Source organism: Phyllobates terribilis, unplaced genomic scaffold (assembly GCF_046119375.1).
Source record: "Phyllobates terribilis strain yellow unplaced genomic scaffold, ASM4611937v1 Scaffold_373__1_contigs__length_1865987, whole genome shotgun sequence".
In the NCBI taxonomy this organism is placed as follows: Eukaryota; Metazoa; Chordata; class Amphibia; order Anura; family Dendrobatidae; genus Phyllobates; species Phyllobates terribilis.
Genome location: NW_027363133.1, coordinates 1,170,420 through 1,195,003, shown reverse-complemented (window position 1 = coordinate 1,195,003; position 24,584 = coordinate 1,170,420). Strand labels below are relative to the sequence as shown.

General features: G+C 39.0%; 1 protein-coding gene across 4 annotated transcripts in view; it reads right to left on the bottom strand.

Annotated features, from left to right (window-relative positions):
• Window positions 1-1,983: 1,983 nt before the first annotated feature.
• LOC141223161 (myoferlin-like) overlaps window positions 1,984-24,584 on the bottom strand; it is a 161,783-nt gene continuing 139,182 nt past the window's right edge. For all 4 annotated transcript variants that reach the window (XM_073666783.1, XM_073666785.1, XM_073666784.1 and 1 more), the window contains 13 exons: window positions 23,974-24,129; window positions 23,803-23,894; window positions 20,167-20,337; window positions 18,935-19,083; window positions 16,078-16,217; window positions 15,305-15,393; window positions 14,849-14,944; window positions 12,418-12,559; window positions 8,322-8,421; window positions 4,542-4,717; window positions 3,174-3,283; window positions 2,712-2,859; window positions 1,984-2,505 (listed from right to left, as the gene is read on the bottom strand). In XM_073666783.1, the coding sequence (XP_073522884.1) occupies window positions 2,467-2,505; window positions 2,712-2,859; window positions 3,174-3,283; window positions 4,542-4,717; window positions 8,322-8,421; window positions 12,418-12,559; window positions 14,849-14,944; window positions 15,305-15,393; window positions 16,078-16,217; window positions 18,935-19,083; window positions 20,167-20,337; window positions 23,803-23,894; window positions 23,974-24,129 (1,608 nt within the window). In that variant the 3' untranslated portion in view covers window positions 1,984-2,466. The remainder of the gene's footprint in view (window positions 2,506-2,711; window positions 2,860-3,173; window positions 3,284-4,541; window positions 4,718-8,321; window positions 8,422-12,417; window positions 12,560-14,848; window positions 14,945-15,304; window positions 15,394-16,077; window positions 16,218-18,934; window positions 19,084-20,166; window positions 20,338-23,802; window positions 23,895-23,973; window positions 24,130-24,584) is intronic.

Sequence of the window (24,584 nt, the reverse complement as noted above, 5' to 3'; positions counted from 1 at the left end):
CCGTGTTACATGTACTGGAATAGAAATTGAAGATTTTTATGTGCAAAGATAGAGACATAGATAGGAGGTAAATGGATATCTGAGATATATAATTTTGCTGTACTATACATGTATTAACATAATAGAAAAAAAAATATATATTTGGGGTCCTCCCATTTTCCAAAAATGTAGCTGACATCAAGCTGCGGTGTTGGTAATGGAGAGGCATCTATCAGAAAACTCCCATTACTAACCCAACACTAAAAAGAAAAAAAAAAAAAAAAAATACACAAAAATACTCCCCGACTCTTTCCCTGGTTCACCAATGTATTAGAAATATAAAATCCCACGCAGATCCGAAGTAGTTCAGGGAATTCGATGTAGTCCACAAATGGAAACCTAAAAAAACACCAATTTATTAGAAAGCAAAGCTCCCACGAAGGTCCGACGTAGTCCAGCGCTTTCCATGACATTCTCCGAATCAGTTGTCCAAAGTCTATGCCATAGGCTTTAGCAGCAGCCACTCCCGACTCATGTAGCGCTCCGTGAGACCCGGCGACTGAAGAGTAGTAACGTAGCAGGGAGTGGCTGCTGCTAAAGCCTATGGAGCCTCAGGAACGTCGTGGGAAGCACTGAACTACATTGGACATGCGTGGGTACTTTGCTTTCTAATAAATTGGGACAGAGTCTTGTTTTTATTTCTTTTCATGGTTTTCAGGTTTCCATTCGTGTAATATGTCGGATTCTCTGGACTACATTGGACCTGAGTGGGATTTTTTTTTTTTTTATAAATTTGTGAACCAGGGAAAAAGTCGGAGTGTTGTTTTAAATAAAAGTATTTGTGTTTACTTTTTAGTACTGGGTTAGTAATTTGGGTGTCTGATAGACACTTCATCATTACTAACACCAGGGCTTTATGTCAGCTGTATTTTTGGACAATTCACAGCTGACATTAACCCTAAGCCCATTCACCCTGATTGCCAATGCACCAGGGCAAATCGGGAAGAGGAATAGCGAAGCAATGTGATGTTCTACTTCTGGGATGGCTGCGGGCTGGTATTTTTAGGCTGGGAAGGGCCCAATAACTATGGACCTTCCCAGTCTGATAATATCGGCGCTCAGCTGTCTGCTTTACCTTTGCTGGTTACCAAAAATTGGGGGGGGGGACCCCACGTGATTTTTTTTCATTTGGTTAATACATGTACAGTAAGCTACACACGCACGGCACTAATTATATATCTGACAGATATATATTTATCCATATCTTACATCTTTAACACTTAAAAATCAGTAATTTCTATTCTGGTATGCGTCACATGGACGGCACACGTACGGCTAACAGAAAACCACACGGATAGTAAAAATGAACAGTCTCATGGATACTTTTTTTCAAGCGGACGTGTGAAGGGGGCCTCAGACAACAGAAAAAACTACTCAACTATTATGATCTTGAGTCTTATCTGTGGGAAGCGGCACAAGCTGCATCTACAGTATGTGCCTGCTCCTGGATAGACTAAGGGTCAATTAAGACCCGCTGATCTGTCTTTTAGTGGCTTGATTACGCAAGCCAATGAAACAGCAATGGATAAAGAAGCAATCGCTAATATGAGCATTCTGTCATATAGCATTACGTTAATAGCACCACATCCCATTTATATGAGGTGAAGTGCATGCACAAAACTCATCGCACCCGACGAATGAGCGATTTGCTCTTCCATAGGGTGACCTCTGGCCTGTTTAAGACAGGCTGATTACTGGCCATTATTTTGACCAGCTTTGGGTATTTTGAAAGCAGGAATAGCTGGTGGCAATAAAAGCCATGATGCTCGTCATGCTAAAAACATGCTGGACTAGGTCATATTCACCATGTGGCCATTTTTATTTTTTCTGGGGTGGAGCAGGGAAGGATTATTGCGCAAGTGTCACAACTCTTGTTTTTTTTTGGTGGGAATAATCAAGAATTGTAGCCCCAATATTGTGTATACTGCAAGAAAACCAGTCAGGTCAAGTGGAAAATAGTGATATTTATTTGGTGTGATCAGCAGTTTATTACAATTGAAAAAATACTATATAAAAAAAGTACATAAGATAATGGTGCTTTGCATTTGACCTCCGTACATGTACAGCTCTATTATTGCACTTTTAGAATTTCGATAAAACAATATTTTGTTTTTGTTTGTGAGAACATTCTCGCCATTTCACTGCTCAACTGAAATGGATTGCTATATATGTGACGTCAAGGAGAAAGTGGAGAGTACACCGAAAACGAACCCACACCTGAGGTGGACTTGTGTTAAAAGTTTACATTTTTTAACTAAATACTTTTTCACAAGTCATGACCCCATGAACCTTCTCTAACCTTGGTTTTAGGCATCATCCATTTATTATATTTAACAGACAAGAGAACAAAAGGTTACATCTATTAAGAAGGTCTTCCGGCATTGGGGGGGTGAAACACTGATCTCAAGATTGTTCAGTTTTCATTGTCTATGTATTTGGACGCACAATCTTCATGGAAACATAGCCCTGTAATAAAAAAAAAAAATTAAATTTTTTTAAAAAATTAACCAGATTAATATAGTCAATGTGAACATAATGTAAATATCAATAATAATGAAAATTAAAATGAAATTTTTAAATAAAGTGGAAAACTTTTTAAAGTCACTTTTTAGAAAATGTTGTATAATTCAGACTAATAGTAAAAAAAAAAAAAAATTTTATGTATAACTTACCGGCAAAGAATATAAAAACACTCCAACGAACAGCAGCAGCAGGGCCAAGATGATAAAACCAATGAAGTACCATTTCAGTTTGCGCCACACAATGAATTTCATGGTCTTGCACGGGTTTGTGAACCAAAGGAAGGAGGTTTCTGGTCGGCTGCATTTTGAAAGAAACAATATTAATCACAAGAACAAACAGCAAGAAAGAATTTGGTACTTTAAGATGAAGAAAATAATGCAACTCAAATTAATAATTAACTCTGGAAAAGGAGAGAAAAAAAAAAAAAAAGGACAAAATGTCAGCAAGTCAGACAAGAAAGCAGAAGAAAAGATAGAGGAGTCAGTACAGGGCAAAACGAAAGATCAAAAATCAGGAGAGTGATTACAATAGGTTATCAAATCAGAACTGAATTTTGGATAAAGGATCCGAATGCAAAGCACGTTACTCCAGGAATGAGAAAAAGCTCTCACTTTGGTGGGTCTAACTTGGGGTTCATGTTGGGTTCATCTCGTCCCTTGCCAGCTGGCCTTTCTTCTGCATCTTTTTCATTTAGCACTTCCAGCGTCAGCTCGATTTTTCCCTTTTGGCAAATGAAAACAGGTTCATGACATCTCACTAAACATCGTGTTCTGGTTGTTTAGAGGAAATAATACATTTTAGCTTTTAAGTAAAATCTCTTTTGGAGGCTCCTGGAGGTCAGTGAGTGTGTGAGCGGCAATGGTCGGGATAATGGCAACAATGCCGATACCAATTAGCCGTCAAGTTATTCAAATTGCTCTCTTCAATCTTTTCAGATAGACAGAAATGTATAAACAAGTATGCTCTTATGGGACAGAGTTTTACACAAGTTCATACAGTATACATACCAAGACATGAGGTAGTACAGATCACATCCACACGCTTCAAGAAGATTTTAAAGTTTATAATTTGATATATTTAGCATATTTTTTATACTTAAACTAGATTAACTATGACATCATATTTATTTAATCTATGATCATGCCAATTTTTTTTTTTTAATATTCAGTATATTGTTTTCCCTTCTCAAAAAGAATCCGAACTTGAGATAATTTAGAAAAGTCTTATTAAAAAATAATATATTATCACATCCTATATTCAGGGACACCTTCATACTAAGTTTACAAGACTTAGCATTTTTTTTACATATCTGATTGACATGTCTAAGTGGCATTTGTAGCTGGGACCAGGTTTGGACTGGCCCACCGGAGAATAGGTAAATCTCCCGGTGGGCCCCTGTTAAGTCTTATTAATGAGCAGTGCCCATATACTTGAGTCAATATTTACAGACAAAAGCATCATCTAATAAACTTACCCTGATTATTATTATTATATAAAAGAATAAAAATACACTTGTGTAACAGGGTTAGGTTATTTTTGCACAAAGCTGAACAGTCGGCCCTCAGAAGCATGGTTACTGATGGGCCCACACTGACTTGGACCCCTATTATTCTTAACACCACCCTTGTTTTACATGGATAGGTTGCCACTCTTGGACTACTCTTTTCTGGGAGACAACAATTTGGCCATTTGTGAAGATTTTGGTACAAAACTCCCCAAATTCTGCCTTTAAACATGTATAAATAAGTGACCTACTTTAGGACAAAGCCATCAAGGTATATAAAGATAAGTAGTTGTCTTCTAAAAGAGATGGTCTGACAGACATTTTTCCATGTGTATATGGTTCATAGGAGGCAGAAGTATTCGGAAAAAAAAAAAAAAAATTTAAGGTATTCAACTCGTACACTTTCTGGATGTATCACTACATGAATATCGCTGAAAGTCCTCTACTGGGATGAAAAGTCAATATGAAGTCTTACAGCCAAGATACGTTTTCCGTCCTTCTCAGCATAGCACGGCCACCATCCCTTCATGGACTTTTGTTCAAAAATAGAAGCAACCTTGGCAGGTTTAGTAAGGCCACTCATGTCCAAGCTGCATTTTTCTGGGGTTTTTGCTGGTATTATTGTGCGGTGTAAATCAAGTTCAACAAAACCTACAAAGAAAGGAATAGTATATGAAGACCAAGTTACAGCAAATTATAATTTTTGCAAAATTTCCTGACAAAAATATTTTAATACAACTAGAATCCAAGGGTTTCTATTGACTAAAAGTAGTGCTAATAATTTACATTACTCACGTTATAAGCCACAATAAATTGAAATTGATTAATAGGGATTTTTTGGCTTCAAAAATTCATTTTCATATATCCCATTAGGGAATTCTTATATGATAGAGGAGTCTCCTCTCTTAGAGTGGAGAGTGATGAAGAGTATCTTTTTTTTCAGGAGTACGTCTCGTGTCCTGTCCGGCATTACACTGACAACTTACTGAATGAATTGAGCATTATGTAACACTTCATATCCCCTGAGGTGGCGCTGCAGGGAAACTAAGCACTTACTGCCAGGATTCCCCACAGATCACAACTGATTGCTGGTGAACACAGCAAGGAGAATCTTTATGATCAATTTAAAGTCAAAGGATCCTCTGATTGTTCATAGCAGGGAACAACTTTAAGAAAAGCCTAAGTTCTCACGACCATATTTTCTGTCCAAGTGCCGCGAATACGTCACTTAGCCAATGACTCACTGCGGCTCGAGCATGCGCAGATATGAAATGAAGCTGGGACTTACACCCAGATTCAGTGCGCATGCCCGGGGACCTGATAGTCAGTGCGCAAGTGTGGGATTTTCTGGGCGATTGCCGTGACATCATGGCAATCCAGTCAATCAGACTGCGATGGGTGTGAATAATCTGAAGAGGTCCGTGACTGGAAGGATAGAAAGCGCCATCCCTATGACTGAAAGAGAAGGTAAGTGAGGCAGTCACCCAAGGATAAAAAGTGATTTTTGAGATAAATAGTGGGAAGTTTTGCTTGAGAAGACCATGTTCGTGATGCACATTGCATCACCAGCCAGACATTACGGGCAGTTTAATACCGAAAAAAGACGTGACAGGTTCCCTTTAATGGCTCACCACACTTAAGTGCACATAAAGACCATTAGTACGATTGTTCTGTGTACATAGACTGTTCATTGTTCTCGGCAGCATGTCTTATTTACATAGGACAATCTGATGCAGAGAACCATCTCACCAGAAGATCTAGAATTTTGCTTGTTCGTCTGGTAATTGCCAGCCTTTCGCAGATAGGCCAATAATCCGGAAATGAGCCCTTCCTAGGCACGCTCGTTCCTGACTGTCGGAATATCTAAATGCGGGATTACTATACACTAAATAATTATGCATTTCAAGATATATTTTTAGTTATTCAATTTCTAAATAGATATATTATTTTGCAGCTCATTATAGGTAACGAACCAATGGATACAGCAAGGTCTTTTCAAATAATTTCTTGGAAAAATGACAATTTTTGCTTTTGTGTAACACCACACTAAACACCGTGACCATGTCCCTCATTTCTCCTAGACATTTTGATTGAAATACTTTTTTGATGGATGCCATCTGCACCTCTTTGTGAGAGACCAGGTCAAGCATCGACATACTAACAAGTTACTGTTGAAATAATAATTTTGGTAAAAGCTTTCTATGACTCAGGGCTACACTAGTAAAAGTGTCTTTGCAGATTTACAACCTTTCCCCGGGGAACCTCAGCTTCCCTTCCATAAGCGTGTAGAACATATGGTTTGCCATACATGTATTTTAGTGGAGCAAATGATCGGGATCAAGGCCAGTGGTGTCTCGCTAATGGGAACCACAAGCCTCACCTGGTTGGCTGTTGACAAATTAAAAGCAGACGCTGATCTCCATAAAAATTGAAAGAAGTCTTTTCTTTCATGAATAAGAAATGAGGATGGAAATGATGTAGGGTAGAAACCTTCTCATTCTGCCTGATCGTTGAATGCCAATATTGAAGAGTTATATTTATATTAAGCCGGTCACCAAGGGCTACAATTAATATTTTGTCAAAAATTGGGATCATTGTATTTGAAGGAATTTAGTAGATAAAAAGCTTCTAAAGAAAAAATGTAATTGAGTAAGCCAAATTTTATTTTGTAGTATCGGTTTTGCACTAATTTACTAATTACTAGTTTTGTTGCTCCCACTATATACCCCTCAGAAGCAGAATTCAAGGCAGTAACTTGGGTCTTGGCATTTATCCAATGTCCGTCATCTGCTCGCTCCTGATACCAACTAGCTTAGCATAATGGACTACAACAGTTTCAGATTCATGCGTCAGGTATTTCATCTGCAATAATGGACTGATTTCTGTTGAATCTGATCTCCATCTGTTTTTGACAAATGTGGGTTTTAAATTTTTCTTGTATGTAAAAAAAATAAAATTAAAAAAAAAATGATGGAAATTACACAAGCGTCTCCTAGAAATGGACAGCACATGGATGCAACACGGACCCATGGGGCGAGTTTGATCCTAATGTCGAATCAAAATCTGATGAATCTGTTTTTATGTGGATTGTTAAATCGGCCAAAAAAACAGACAATTGAAAAGACCCAGAGACTAACCAATGTTCTGTAGGTTAAAAAAACGTGTGAATGGGGCATATTTTTTCTCCCAAATATCCTTTTCAGCTGGAGGCCAAATGCACCCTTCTACACAATGCTCGGTTGGCTTGTGGGAACCATATGGTGCACACATCTAGTGTCCACTGGTGTAAGCTTTTAGAGTCACTTCATTAACTTCCCTTTAATCTCATGACATGACCTCTTTAAATGAAAAAGAAATGATATAAAACATAAGAGATCCATTCAGTGCCGTCGTTTGGTGAGCCTTCTATGAACTGGACTTGTTTTTCCAGCACATGCCTCAGATCGGAGATTTGGAGAACTTGGAGTCATCAACTTGGAGAACTTGGAGTCATCAACTTGAACAACTTGTCATGGCCCTTATTCCTGAGAATTTTTTGCAATATGGCAGGGACCATTACCCTCATGGAAGAAGACACTGCCAGGAACTTGGCTTCCAGCAATGTTTAGGGAGGTGCTGTGTCAAAGCAACATCCAAGGTTTCACAGCAAACATTGCTGAGGGCATCACACCGCCTTCACAAGTTAAGCCTACAGCCCATAGAGCAGTGTTTCCCAAACTCCAGTCCTCACGGCCCCCCACACGTCATGTTTTCAGGATTTCCTTAGTATTGCCCAGGTGATAGAATTATTATTAAGCCATCAGAAACGGCCACAGGTTCTCTCACCTGTGCAATACTAAGGGGATCCTGAAAACACGATGCGTTAGGGTCCGTGAGGACAGGGTTTGGGAAACCCTGCCATAGAGTATCCTGATGAGCACACACGCCATCTTCCACGTAATAGAAAACAAGATTCCTCAGACCAGAACACCTTCTTCCATTGCACCATGATCCAACTCTGATGCTCAGGAGCCCAATGTAAGTCACTTTTGGCAGTGGACATAAGTCATCATTAGCCTTGTGACGGGACAGTGGCTACATATCTGAATACACTCAGAGCCCTGACACCTTTTTATCATAGTCCATATTAATTTTTCCAACAATTTGTGCTGCTCTAACTCTTCTGTGAAATATGGAGAAGACATTTAATAAAAAATAAGATAAGTGCATTAAGGGAAATTAAACAAATGAAACAATATGATCGGGAAATCCATACCCAAGTAGTCATCCAAAGAGAATTTGTCATTGTCCCAGATTTGAAGTAAGAGTTTTGGTGGTAACTTAAATTCTGTTTTATCAAGGCTCCAAAAGTGTTCCTGAAATTGACAGATATAAATTGTCACATACAGGGTCCCACTCTCCACATTATAAAAAAAATAAAATGGAAAAATGACCACATAAATGTACAACAAATATAAGAGCAGTAGCCAGAGTTTGAGAATTGGTTTGTTTTAGGGTATGTGCCCATTATTAGGAATAACCGCGTTTTGGACGCAGCGTATTTTCGTTTGGTCCAAAACGCTGCGTTCTACATTACAAGCACAGTGGACGAGATTTATAGAAATCCCATGCCCACTGTGCTCTTTAACGCTGCGTAAACTGACCTGCTACGCGGGTTTACAAGCCGCAGCATGTGAAATTCTGTAGCAGAGACGGTTAGTCTCCTTTTTCCCCAGTAGACTGTCATTAGATGCAGTAAATCCGCATAGTTACCTAAACACATGAGTTTTAATAGAACGCAGCAAAAATCCGCTGCATCCAAAACGCTATTCCTGATGGTGGGCACATACCCTTACTTAGGCAGGGTTCACACAGCATTTGCCACTACATTCAGTGGCTCACGTTCGAACCCCTTTCAAAACAGGATTCGGGTGCAAGTGCTAACAGGGCCATGGACTAGAATGATACAGACTGGGTCGGTGTGTGTTTTGTCATGCATCATTTTTGGCTGTATACGTCCATTAGAGACGAGCAGCAATGCATAGTCAACTACGTCTTGCTGCCCACTTCAACTACACATATATAGGTGCATCTCACTAAATTAGAATATCAAAAAGTTAATTTCAGTTTTTCAATACAAAATGTGAAACTCATTATATAGAGTCATTACAAACAGAGTGATCTATTTCAAGTGTTTATTTTTATTTAAGTTGATGATTATGGCTTACAGCCAATGAAAACACAAAATTCATTATCTCCGTCAATTAAACTAATTAACAAAAAACACCTGCAAAGGCTTCCTAAGAATTTAAAAAGGTCCCTTAGTCTGTTTCAGTAGGCTCCACAATCATGGGGAAGACTGCTGACTTGACAGATGTCCAGAAGGCAGTCATTGACACACTCCACAAGGTCCCAGAGTTCCAATTTTCATTTGGAAATCCAGGTCCCAGAGTCTGGAGGAAGAGTGAAGAGGCCACAATCCAAGCTGCTGGAGGTCTAGTGTGAAGTTACCACAATCAGTGATGGTTTGGGGAGTCATGTCATCTGCTGGTGTAGGTCCACTGTGTTTTATCAAGACCAAAGTCAGCGCTGTCGTCTACCAGGAAATTTTAGAGCACTTCATGCTTCCCTCTGCCGACAAGCTTTTTGGAGATGGAAATGTCATTCTCCAGCAGGACTTGGGCCCCTGTCCATACTGCCAAAAGTACCAATACCTGGTTTACACACAACAGTATCACTGTGCTTGATTGGCAGCAAACTCGCCTGACCTTAACCCCATAGAGAATCTATTATAGAGAATCTATGGGGTATTGTCAAGAGGAAGATGAGAGACACCAGACCCAACAATGCAGACGAGCTGAAGGCTGCTATCAAAGCAACCTGGGCTTCCATAACACCTCAGCAGGGCCACAGGCTGATCGCCTCCATGCCACGCCACATTGATGCAGTAATTGATGCAGAAGATGCCCCGACCAAGTATTGAGGGCATTTACTGAACATACATTAAAGTAGGCCAACATTTCAGATTTTATAACCGCTTGAAAAGGGTTTTTAAAGTATTCAAATTTACTGAGATAATGACTTTTGTGTTTTCATTGGCTGAAAGCCATAATCATCAACATTAACAGAAATAAACACTTGAAATAGATCACTCTGTAATGACTCTATATAATATAGGAGTTTCACTTTTTGTATTGAAAAACTGAAATAAATTAACTTTTTGATGATATTCTAATTTATTGAGATGCTCCTGTATGTAAGAAAATGACGCATGAAAAAGCACACTGACTCCGTCTGCATCATTATAGTCAATGGCCACATCAGCGCATACACCTGAATCCCGTTTTGCCAGATACAAGGTCGGATTGGTCTGCCATGCCCCACAATAATGTTCCTAAATATCCTGCAGAGGACATATAATCGGGTCCTATTTCTAACTGATGATTTACAGGTTATCAATGGGGCCTTGTTAATGATACATGGTGCGCACACTAACAACAAAATTTACAGTGAACTTAAAAGTTCCCATGCACATACTCAGTTTAGATAGAGGACGGGCTCATAATAATTTCCTCTGGTAAACTAAACAATATTATTACCAAAAGTTGGCAGCAGCTTTGCAAATTTAAAATGTTCTAAAAAGGCGATTATGGACACTTTTAGGGGCATTTATATTCCTACATGTATTTTGGGCTTAAAACTATTCTTACAATTGGGTTTCATTAAAAATGTTGCACCATTTGCCTTCTATAACCGCTGTATTGTGCTGACTATTGTTGGCTGCAGAATGAATTGACTAAGTTACAAACTCTTAAAAAAACAAGCTCGCTGATGGACTTTCTCACACCTCATTCAGACGTCTGATTTGATCACATATGAGGACAATGAAAAGATTATTTTGATTAAAGTTATTATCTGGGTGGTCCAAGTGACATCAGTGTTTCTCCATCTTCTCCTGTCTGCTGCCAGTCCATGAAAATCGGACTGCACTCTAATGTAAACTGAGTGCAGTCCACTTTTTTCATGGACCCATAGACTTACACTGCCAATGTTGATCAGACGCTTGGATCAGAATTCTCTTTTGGGTATTGAAATAATTTTTTTTTCATTAATTTTTTTTTTTTTTCACGATACGTGGAGCCTATTTTTTGTGTTATTTTTATACTCTCCATTTTTTTTGCCAATCGCGATGGGAAAATAAAAGGACATACGTATGTTTTTTACATTTTCAAACTTTTCGCACAACTCCGGTCACGGTCCAGGTTAGTTCTCATTGGCCATAGACAGGAGCTATGCGAAATTTCCTGAGGTTCTGGCTTTCCTGAGGTTCCTGTTGAGGCGGTGGATTTGCTGGCCTGGCACGACATCATCGGTGTGGCGTACAGGTGACGTCTCGCCATCCCAGCTAATCATAAGCAGAGTCTAAAAAGGGTAAGCAAATTTGCGCAAGCTCCTGTCCACGGCCAGAGAATACGTTTTAGGACCCAAGTTGCGCAAACTGCTCCGCTCATCTCTACAAAGGACAAAAATATTTTTTTCCCCTTGCCATAAAGAATTATTTTTATATTTCATAAAACACCTTTGGGGGACATTTCAACCCTTTTTTTTAAATCTAATTTCCCCTGTAACTGTGGCTTTTATATTACACCCAGTTACGGGTCAAAAATTCAGCCTCCTGGCTGAATAGCTCAGCAGTTTTTGCTTCTCCCTACATAAACTAGGTCCGGAGGAGTAAGAACCGTTAGCAGTTCCTATTACTGTATACACAGTGCTTGTTCAGCGCTGTGTTAACAGTGATCAGTAAAGAAGAGATGATAATAATCCCTCTCTGAATTCTCTATGGAGAGTCTGGCTGTGTCTAACAGCTGACTCCCACACGATCTCGTGCAGCTACTATACTCTGCAGTGACGTTTATGTCACTGCAGAGTAACACGCGGACAGCCCGGTCTGGAAGTAGTTAGTAAAACTGATCATAAAAGCGATGGTGTACCCTCGCCTTATGCTCTCACTTAAAATGGAAATACCCTAAAGTACATTTTGTTACAATGTGTAAAGTGCTTCATAATTGTGAAATAACTCCAGGTGCCTGAATGAGATGATCACAGTGACCGCGGCACAGATGAGAATACTCCCATACATATCATTTATCTTTGTCTCCATTTACTCTGTCGTTTTTTTTTTTTTTTTTTACTTGGCTATAATATGCGACTCTAGGAAAATTGGCTATGCTGAATGATACTTTTAGGAAGGCTTGAAATCTGACTACGCTCTCCTGGCCTACACTGGACTAAATGTCTACCGCACACAGAAATCCGGTGCTTTACGCTCAACATATTTAATACAGGCACGACAATGTTTCACGGGCGCCCACCTTTTTAGAAATAACACAGAGCTGCTCCGCTGGAAGATATTCAAATGGGAAAACAAATCGCCAGTTAAAGTTTCCATCACCGTCCAGTGACCGATAGTGCACATCTGTTTTCTGCTTATTTTCTTCATTGCCAGGAATCCAACTGAAAATAATATGCAAACATATTTGGGTTTTATGTGACCTCGATAACTGGCGCTTTTGGTACCTTCCAAAAAGTCTGTACTGATTATGAGCTTTGAGTGTGTGTGTGCAAAAGTGTCCAGCTCAGCCTTATTTCACATACGGATCTTTTCAGATCAGCCATGAAATCGAGTAACGAGTAAAGGAAGCTCCAGTCTGTGGAGTCAGGTCTGGCGGGATCTCTGATAGCCAGCGCTCATCTGGTGCTCATTTAGCCAGAGTAAACAGAAAAATCCTGCACCATTAGGGATCAGTTTTGGTCCTTTTACCTCATCGGTTAATGTATTCATTGCATCTTAGGAGTACAGAATATTCCCTTCTACAGAAGGATTCATCACCCACCATAAATATGTAGTAAAAAATCATTGTACAAATATCTACAGTTCCCCTTTTCCTCAGCAAGAGGAAAAAAATGATTTTAAAGATAAAGCGGTATAAAAAAAAAATAAATTATATATATTATAGAAAATATATAATTTAGTTTTAATTTTCACATTGGCAAATAATTTACAGCATTAGGTGATGGGCACTGTTCTTAAGATGTATACGGATCTCAGTTATGGAACCTGGGTCTATCATACAATTGTGGCATATTAAAAGGATACAAGATTGGACAACTTCTTTAAATTGCATTCACCCTTTGCAGTGTCCATATGGTGTATGTGCTCGGAAAGCTCCTCATACACATGACAATTACATCTATGCCTTTTACTCAATTATGGGGAACAGGGTAGTCAACTACGGTATTCTAGATAAAAGCATATAGCACATATACACATTTTTTCACATGAAATCCAATGGACAACAGTTGCATCAGCAAAATCTGTTGTGTATACATCAGGAAATCCTCCGAACATATACCTTGAATGTACTTTAATAAAGCAAGAATTGACACTTAAAGGGGGTTTCCCATGAACAAAGTTGATTTTAATTAATAGATCTTGGAATAATAATAATTTCCACAATTGGATGTGTTTAAATAAAATGTTCCTGTGCTGAGATAATCTTATAAATGTGCCCCTGCTATGTACTGTGTAATGGCTGTGTCTGACCGTGTATAGAACATGGTCTGATCATACCACAGCTCCTGGGCAGGGGAGGAAGCAAAAGAGAGTATACAGGAATCACAGCTGATTCTTTATGTGAGGCAAAACATTTCACTGCCTGTCTTTAAGCAAAGTTTCACCAGAAAGAATGAATCATTTGCGATCCAGCACTATTCTGTCGGTATAACTTTTTTGCTTCCCCCCCCTGCCCAGGAGATGTGGTATAATCAGACCATGTTCCTGTACAGTCAGACACAGCCATTACACTGTACACAGCAGGGGCACATTTATAAGATTATCTCAGCACAGGAACATTTTATTTAAACACATCCAATTGTGGAAATTATTATTATTCCAAGATCTATTAATTAAAATGAACTTTGCTCATGGGAAACCCCCTTTAAAAGGACACAACTCCACAGCTCTGATGAAACTTGAGCCCAGTAGTAATAGATTAATATTTGGGTCAGTAAACCATGGCAGCCTGCCTATTAAGTCTATTTTATGAAACTGGCCTTAGACACATCCACACTCAGATGAGTTCATAGCCACATAGAAACGCCAGTGAGATGCATGACTTCTGCATCAATTCTCATACTCAAGTAGGGTTGTACCTTGAGAGGAGACAAATGCAGTCAAGTGTCAATAGACTATGATATTTTTAGGACACCACCCAATCAAATTCCCTCTCCACTTCCCAAACACATAGGATATTCCCCCATGATGAAGCGGTCACTTATACAAGTGAAACGTGTGTAGGGGACGTGGGGAATCCTTTCACCAGCCTGACAGTTCCATTGGTGTCCATCCTCAATTTCTGGGTATGTCTATGAGTCCGACTATAGGATATGCTTTCCCCTGAGCCTATTGATAGTTACTAGGATAGGTTTCAACATTGATAATCAGTACTATACCTCTCTCTCTTGTTTAGGAGAAGATCTATGGACTCATTGGATATTATCAATATGTATTATGTATAGGAATGCCCCTGTGGCATAATCTGTATCTATAAAGACATATGTAATTGGTGCCACTAGTTACTTACAGTCTGAGGTCTGTGTCTATCACATCTTCATGTAGTAATGTTATGTGGGTGTTTTTTGTAATGGTTTTTAATTTTTATATGTAATAAAATTTTGATAATTGTTCTAAGCAATTTAAGACTCCATTTTCTTCTCCATTATAAATACAGGATAAAAACGTACCCCTTCACGTAGATATCGCTCATTTCTTCTCCAGTAATACTCTTCTCATCGAGCAGAACGTCTTTCGTGTTCCAAACAATCACGCGGAGCACGTAGCTACACAAAGCACAACACGTTATACATACAAAATCCAAAGAAGACCGCTGACCTCCATAGACACAAGAGAAGAAGTAGACAAGAAGCAAAGGCTGGCAGAAATCATCTAAAATCAGTGGGTAGTTGTTACAGTTTCTGAATCTAATGGTACCAAACTTTTTAGGAAAAATACTAGGCGACATCTTTTCGAAATAGGCGGCCATAGACAAAAAGATGTAGATCCACATGGCTGAATATGCATGCTATATCTGAGGAAGGAGGAAAGGGAAGAAGTACTAGCAATCCTGGAAATACAATGTAGGATCTGGAAGATGATGTGTAAATGGATAATCCAAATGCAGATCTTGTTATATAGCTTACTTTTTAGCTTTGCGTGGTGCAATATTAAATGGTGGTCCTGGAAGTCCCAAGTTTTTGGGGAAAACATCTACCCACATTTCCAGTTTTCCCTGTATGTAAGAAGTAAAATAAAATAAAATAATCAAATCTATTTTTTTTAATCTATCTATCGAGAGATAAATATCTATCTATCTATCTATCTATCTATACACATATACACACACACTTGACATATCTATATTATACATGTCAAAAAATCATGGCGACAGCACACAAAAATGATGAAAAAATATAGGATTTTAATGGCCCATGAGGCAAGGTTTCAGTCCAACAGTGGGGACCTTTCTCAAGCCAAGTCCCCACTGTTGGACCGAAACGTCACCTCATGGGCCATTAAAATCATATATTTTTTCAGCATTTTTGTGTGCTGTCTCCATGATTTTTGATATGTTAAGGACTGGTACGTACCTGGGGGGGCTTTGCACTGAAATCTTGGCTAGTGCTGTTCTTTTTCTTGCTTTTTGATATATTATACATGTACATATATGGTTAAAGAGTAACTGATGATCTACATTTTTTTTATTTCATAAATTAATAGCTTGATATGCTGGTTATATCCTTTAAACACAGGACAAGACTTGGCTTCATTGTCCTATTGAAGGTGACCAGAAATGGCTAACTATAGAAGCACGAAAAAGTGAACTGGAGGAAACCCGATTGTGATTTTCATGGCAAAAAAACACACACGGAGTAAGAAAAGGCTATCTACTGAAGACACAGAGGAAACCACTCACTTGTGAGAGGTTCGGTTGGAAGGTGCTGTATAATGTCCGGGTTTCAACATGTTCTGGAACAAGACCCTGGCCGCGGAGAATATAAAGAGCGAGTCTCTCCTTGGCAGGTCCAAGGTGCTGATGTATTTTCTTGTTCGTCTCTACATAAAACATTATGATAATCTGCTATTAATAATCAGGTTATTGAATTACACATGTTCTGTTCTCTGTCTGTAGGACTTTACAGTCAGGACCCTGTGAAAGTGAACAGTTCGGACCCACAACTTTTCATGAACCTTGCATTTCTGAGATCTAGCTCCGGTTCTGACATTTGTATATATCGTTCTGTCTATATTCCTGGCGTATTACATATCAGTTATGCACGCTCACTAATACCTGGCACAGTAAATCAGCTGTTACATGGGCTATTCAAGCATTGCTATTGATGCCAGTTCACTGTCACATCCAATAAATAGCCCCTTTGTCAAACAGGAAATAAAAGGGAAACGAGGATCCTCTTCTCAGTGTGCCAATCGGGAAAGAAGGATCCTCTTCTCAGTGAGCTCTCCTGGTTATCGGCCATGCCTTGCCGACCGATCTGTCACTTCTGCAGCAGGACCTTGTTTCTAAGAAATCATTTGCGCATGGATGTTGTCTTATGACTTACCATTTCCATTCATTATCCCACGGAGCCGTTTAAGGGTTAAAGCAGTGCCTACTAGAATACCAAAGCTAGCTTTGGCCTTCAGGATTTAACAATTTTTGGGCATTGTGTTAAAGTTTGCATTATCTGAGCTATATAAAAGGTCTAATTTAGTTGCCCTTTTTAGCGATACATGTTTATTATTGTTTACTTTTATAAATTAATGACCATTTTTATAAAAAACTTAAAAGGGATTGTCCGGGACTTTAACATTGATGGCCTGTCCTTAGGATAAGTCAACAATGTCTGATCGGTGGGGGTGCGACACCCGGCACCCCCGCTAATCAGCTGTTCCTGATGTCGGCCAGAACTGCTCAATTGCGGAACTGTTCGGTTGCGGAGCTGCACAGCACAGCTCCATCAACTGTTTAGTGGCCGTGGCAGGGAACTGCACATCCGTCACCTATTCAAATCAATAGGGGGTGGATATGCAGGACCGGCCAGACATTGATGACCTATCCTAAGACTAAGCCATCAATGTAGCACTGGACAACCCCTTTAAATGTTTTATAAAAATGGTCATTCTGCCTTTACACCAATTGTGGGGTAGTAAGGCATGCTTACATTGCTGCAGTATTAAGTCCAATTACAAAAATGTAATTTTTAAAGATTACTTGCAGTTTAAATTAAAAAAAAAAAAAAAAAAAAAAAAAAAAAAAAAAAAGTAGGTCAATTTCTTAACCCCTGCCTTTGATGTGGGCTCACACGCCGAGCCCGCATCTTTCCCAGAACTTGATGGCTGGCGTTCATAGGAGATCGTGATTTTAGCTATACATAGCAGTGCTGAAGCCAAATACTAATAAATACAGTAAAAAAAAATAAAAAATTACAAGAGTTCAAATCACCCCACTTTTGCCCCATTAAAAAAAAAAATAACACATATTTGGTATCGCCACATTCAGAAATGTCCAATCTATCAAAATCTAAAATAAATTAATCTGACAGTAAACTGTGTAATGATAAAAAAATAAAAACTCCAGAATAATGTTTTTTTTGTCAACGCAACATTGGAATAAAAGGCGATCAAAACATTGCATCTACCCCAAAATGGTATCAGTAAAAAAGTCAGCTCAGTGCGCAAAAAATAAGCCCTCATCCAGCCCCAGATCATGAAAAATGAGAATGTTACGGGTCTCGGAAAATGGCGAGAAATGTGAAATATTTCAGAATTTTTTTTTTCACCACTTAAGGAAAAAAAACAAAAAAAAAACAAACTATACATGTTTGGTGTACTCTTACTGACCTGGAGAATCATATTGCCTGGTCAGTTTATCTAAACACTGTGGTTGCACTTTTTTTTGCAATTTCACCGCACTTGGAATTTTTTTCCCATTTTCCAGTACACTAAGTAGCAAAATGAATGGTGTCATTCAAAAGTACAACTTGTTCCGCAAAAAACAAGCCCTCATATGGCTATATGGCGGGGAAAAAAAAAAAAAAAAAGTTACAGCTCTTGGAAGAAGGGGATGAAAAAATGAAAAGGGGGAAAAAAAAATTGGGTGAAGGGGTTAAAAGAAAGTCAATATAAAAAATGACTTATTTAAAATCAGGTTTTTGTGTTAAATGTATATTAAAAAAATTTGTAAGGGTTTTTTTAATCTTTTTTCAAATTTTATTATTGCAATTTTCACATTGGTCATTGGGGTTTGTTTTACACTCATTTCCTGTACGTTCAGGAAGAGTTTTCAGCAGGAGCCTAATCATGAGGCACAGGATTAGAATGACTCTTATATACAGCGAATAACAAAGGCTCCACCAATCACAATAGGTGTTACAGCTCCCCTGCTCCCCTCCCTGCACAATGACCTTTAGATAGAGTCTGTTCACTCTGGCTATGTACAGGTGTTGTTTCTTGAAACAGCAGGAAGTATTAGTCCAGAAAAGCTCCAGTGGCCAGTGTGAAAATTGCAAGTTACTTTTAATTTAATAAAGACAGGGATATGTAAAAAAAAAAAACATTGCCAAAATATATTTAAAAACAAAAGCCTGATTCATACAATAGGTCAATTTCCGATGCTTTAAATCCACACTTTTAGACAGATTCTTCATTAAATGAATGTATGAATGGATTCTGAATAAACAGTAACAGGCCCATTATATCTGATCGCTATGATACTGTGTGGGTACTGATTCTAGATTAGTGGACACTGGACTATCGGAGCTCATGTGTCTCACCGCAGTCATCCAGTGAATACTCCCGGCCTGAAAAAGTGGCTTTTGTTCCATTATCCGAATACACCGGCGGGGGAACAGATTTAAATCGGGCGACATTCTGCAAGATCTCAGTGGGTTTTAGCTGATCCCTCCACTGATTTAGCCCCGTTCTGTAAAATAAAGAGAATGAAGAAAATTACATTTACAACCAATCACTATCCGCTAAGCTCAACAACAATAGCATTGTACATGGAGCACAGACTTCATCCTTTCTCCATAATACTGTGATGAACTATTCCAAGTCCAGGAAGCCGGCAATGCTTACAGTCTCATATCAGACTTGATTCAATTCCTGAAGAACAACCTAAGTACAGTAAGTAAAGGGTTGCCCATGAGCTGCAACAAAAAACTGTATAAGACAAAAATGGCTGCTTTTTCCAGACACTTGTCCATTGAAGCGAGGCTGAGCTGCAATACCAGAGCTATATACAAGTGTGGCGCTGACTTTGGAAGAAAGACGTCAAGGACACACTGGGAATTATAGGTTTATGTTATACAATTGTATATGGGGCTGACCTGATATCGCAATTGATCAATGTACTAAGCTTGGTGCTATATACATGTACTGATGGTGGTTCTGGCACTGAATTCATATTTTAACAGTGATTATAGAGCTAAATTCATGTACTGACTGGTTCTGATGCTGCATTCATGTACTGACGGTGGTTCTGATGCTGTAGTCATGTACTAATGGTGGTCTTAGTGCCAAACTCGTGTACTGACAGTGGTTCTGATTTTATACACATGTAGCAATCTATAATGTGCTTCATGACTATGTGAAAACTTAAAAATGCTCAAAATTTTAGAGATTTGAGAGTAGGATTTGGCAAGTTTCTGTTCCCTAAACTCAGTTTAAATTAGTGTGTTTTTTGGGGCAGAAACTCTCCAAATTCTCCTCAAATACTCAAAACTTGGTTCTGGCAATGTATTAATGTACTGATGGTGGTTCTGGTGATGTATTCATGGAAGTACCCCTCTCAATATTTTTGTAGCCCTTGTAATTGGTTCAGTATGATAATGTGGCCCTTGGATCAAAAAATGTTGTGCACCCCTGCCTTGGAAAATCAGTCAGTACAATACCATGTCCAGTTTATATCGGAGATAACCCAAACCATGCAATTCCTGCATGAACATATCCATGGCCAGAATTATTTAAGGAGGCGAAAGCCCGGCACAAAATTATTCAGACTTACACACAGTAGGTCTGTGGCAACCCACAATGGCTTCCAAACCGTGAAAGGAATCTGTTTTCCAAGTCTATTGTGGTTTCTCCAACCTTTTCATCTCGTGTCAGAGCGTCATAATCATACACAGAGATCTTAAGATCTTTCTCTTGGGGTAAGAAGCAGCTCAGTTCATACATTCTGTGGGGACAAAGATTAAAAAAAAAAGTTAATTAGAGAAAACATGTTTAGGTTACACAGGCTGAAAGGACTTTCCAAGACCAGGAATAGTTTTAGATCTGAGATTGCGTTTACGGCTCAGAAAGCTTCTAGATTTAGAAGATCTGCTCTTCAGCCAAATTCAAGTTTACCATATGATCCAAGAGAACAAGCAAGCAGAAAAATATGGTAAATAGGTGGGGAGTGCAGATTATAACAATGACAATATTGAGAGGGGCCGTACTGGCTGCCAGGAGGTTTTAATGAGTAATGTCTGCTCACGATTTTTGCAAAGAAATAGTAACTTTGATTATAGTTCTAGCATCGTAGGATATTAAGTGTTATACTGTTTTTTAATAAAGCCCCTTAAAATTATGTGACTTCGATGAAAAAACAAAGATAAAAAATTGGTCATCCATAAAGTCATCCATCCCCACTATGGAAAGCTGAGCTTTAAAGGGGTTGGCCACTTTTTCATTGTCTCAAATGCTATAATACGCTTACATATATATAGTTATTACAGATGCAGAGCAGATTTCATCTTAAAAACGCTGTCCCTTTTTTAAAGAGCAAAACCAAAAAATGAACAGGAGTAAAAGTTGGTATACATAGAACGTGTAGGGGCATGTTCTCACTGGCCATAAAAAAGACAAAACCTAAGATTGAAACAAAATAAACCTATACTCTGCTGTAAGTAAAAAGCAATAGTGCATATAATTACCATAGGGTGATTTGCATACATGTGGTCACATACAGACTAGGCATGCAAGGATACGTCTAGTCAGAATGTGGCCACATGTATGCAAATCACATACTTGCGGTCATGCGCCTGCTGTGTGCTGTGACGATTCACCAGTCTTCGGTCACATGACTACCTGTTGCCAGCACAGGAGAATTTTGACAGTGCGCACAACGCAGATTCACAAGTCTGCAGTCCGTGTAACTGTTGTTGCCATCTCCTATTCCAGCTGCCTTCACTGAATACAGATTTTACATCAAAGCTGAAAATTTTGATAATGACTGATCAATTTTGGCAGAGAAAAAAAAGCAAATTCCTCTGATAAAATATATTATAAAGTTGCTTATTTTCATGTGCACTATTGATATTAATAAATATTAAAAAGACAGTTAGTCTTAAGGCCGGACAACCTCTTTAAGAACAGTCGTCTTCTTGCTTGAACAGAGCTTCGGTCTCAACATACCCACTGATGGAGGGGCATGTGACCAGACCTGTCCAACAGAATTGGCCAAAAAATGTTTGCAGGACCCAGGAGCTATGTCTGTGACCGCCAGAGCCGAACCCTGTGAACCTCCTACATCTTTTCGGATTAGTAGACCTGAGGCGAGGTGCGATACATGCACAATGTCTTACCAGGCCTTCCAAATCAGAGACGGACAAGTTGTTGCCGGATATTAGGAGGAGGTTCACAGGGTCCTGCAGATCTTTCTGCTCAAATCATTAAATGGATGAAGAAAAAAAAAAGGAAGAACACAGTCTGACCACATGTCCATTCATCAGCAGCCGTCCATACTAAATCAGGGGGTGGCAGGTCTTGGAGGAGGTTGACACTAAATCTGTTCTAACTATATATTAGAAACAACAAAAGAACAAAGGAGTTTGAGGTTCAAAAATAAGAACAAGTAAATCTTTATTAAATACATATAGGGTAATAAATACATACAGATTTAAAAATATCAGATATGTGCAAAGGTATCAAAGTACAGAGGCAAGAGGGGCATCCTGATAACCGGAACCTCAGTAGCAAGTGCCATCCAAGAAATGGGGGCCACACACTGGGATTGAAGGTGGACAAGTCAACAAATAAACCTAATAGTACACCTTGCTTAATCTAAGATCGGACAAATGAGCCTAAGTAGCAAACCCCAATGTAGGCAACCTATATTGCTTACCCCAAAAGGTGGTAGTGGTGGGTATTTGGCCCCCATTTCTTGGATGGCACTTGCTACTGAGGTTCCGGTTATCAGGATGCCCCTCTTGCCTCTGTACTTTGATACCTTTGCACATATCTGATATTTTTAAATCTGTATGTATTTATTACCCTACATGTATTTAATAAAGATTTACCAGTTCTTATTTTTGAACCTCAAACTCCTTTGTTCTTTTGTTCTCTCTCATATAATTTGGAGTGGTTTAATTGCTGTGACACACACGGCTTTTTTGGCGTGGGTGCTCACTAGCATTATTTCCTTTGGGATTTGGTTTACTAACTATATATTAGTATGTGGCCTAAAGAGCAGTTTGCAGCACATTTGGAAAATAAAATTTGTAAAGTTGCCAACCACTTTAATTTAGTAAAAATAATCAACAAGGATCAGACCAGGGATGTTATTACTTTATGCTGGTTAAACAAATGAAAGTTTCAAAAGGTGCAATATCCACAAGGATTGATCAACCCACTTGTAGTAACTACTGTGGCAATTTATTAAGCTCAAATAGCATGGCCCTCAATATGGCACCACACAGACTCCCTGCTTTGTCCACCCCTGCATTCCCTCCAGATAATTTACTATCAATACTAAGCTAATTCCTGCTGATTTTTGGTCCAAATTTGACGTTAAAAGTGGGAAACTATCAGTAGGATCAACTCCCCTAAGCTGTCTACATGGACATGTAGATCACAGGAAGCTGAATAAAATGATACCTTGATATCTGAGATCTGATGTCTTATTCCCAAGAAATCAACATTTCTAATAATATGTAAATGAGCTGTGAAGATCTATGGGCCGGACACAAGCTCTGGAGGCAGACTATTTAAAATGAATGGTTATCAGTGCGAGACATGTAATGACTGACAGTCTGCTCTCCTGATCTACAGGTCTCACATTGGTAACGTCTCCTTTCATTTACAATAAGTTCTGGAGGCAGATTCTCCAGGAGAGCTATGTACGGTCCCATAGATCTTAAAACTCATTTACATATAAGAAAAATGTGGATTTCTCTGGAATAAGACATCGGATCGCAGGCATCAAGGTATCATTTGATACATGTCTATATAGATGGCTTAGGAGGGTTGATCCTACTGACAGATTCCCTTTAAGGGAGCAGAGATTAACAAAAATATACGCAGAATGCATGGTGGGGTGGTCAGGGAAGGATGTCTGTGTAGCGTACAGAGAACTGAATGATATCAGATAAGGGAAAGGGTGTCATTGTGTCAATGGTAGCAGTGTATGCCACTATTGGGCTCTCCTTAGGGGGGTGGGGGGAGGACAGACCACTAAGCAATAACTTAGCTATACAATCTAAATATTACATTTATGTGAATGCTAGATAAATGTAAAGACCCAAGAGATGCAAACCTTTAGCTGATTATCTGCCACATATAGAAATTGCAGACTGAAAAGTACATAGACCTGTCCCTGTCTAAGAACTTTAAGAAAAAAAAAAAAAAGAAGCAAGACAACAAGGAGATGTATAAGACGTACCTTCCAAAGACTGGATTTAGAGTGTTGGGCATGTAGTTATCCCGGTCCTCAATTACTTTTTTACTTAAAGTAATTTTGATGTAAGGATCACACTACAAGCAAAAACACAACAATAAGTACATCTGTCATTCTGATATTTCGGTGCAGAGGTAGAAGTAGAAGAACACTCACCAGCCCATTATTATCCTTGGGTTGAAGATCTATCCCTCTGATTATGTAGATCCGGACAATGCACTCCTGGGGTCCGCTGTCCGGCAGCTCCCGGAATTGTCGAGGAGGGGCTTGGACACCTGGGTCATCAGAAAGAGGGTATATACGGAAGGATCCCTATTCGAAAACAAATAATGGGAAATATTAGAAAATCAATAATATACAGGTCCATAGGAAAAGAATTTAGCGCATTGTACACATGTAAATCATATGTTCACGATCTGTGGAGTGACGGATCGCGATACTTTATCTGGCAGTCTAATGGACGAGTCTCGGTAAAACATTACCTACCTGACCACGTACAGTTATAGAGCGAGGTCGCCAGGAGTTGAGGTGCATAGTGCGTAAAAGTCAACAACGTTTTGGTGACTCAATAACTGCAAAAGTCCCAAAATTCCTCTAGCATTTAAAAAAGAAAAAAAAACAAAACTGTGCTACGGGAGTTTGAGGACAGGGGTTTTCATGCCTGAGCAGCCTTACACCACCAAACACAATGTGCCAAGTGTCAGATAAGGTGATGTAAAGCACACAATCAGTAGAAAGTCATTCCTACAGGACTAAGGTGGGCCAAG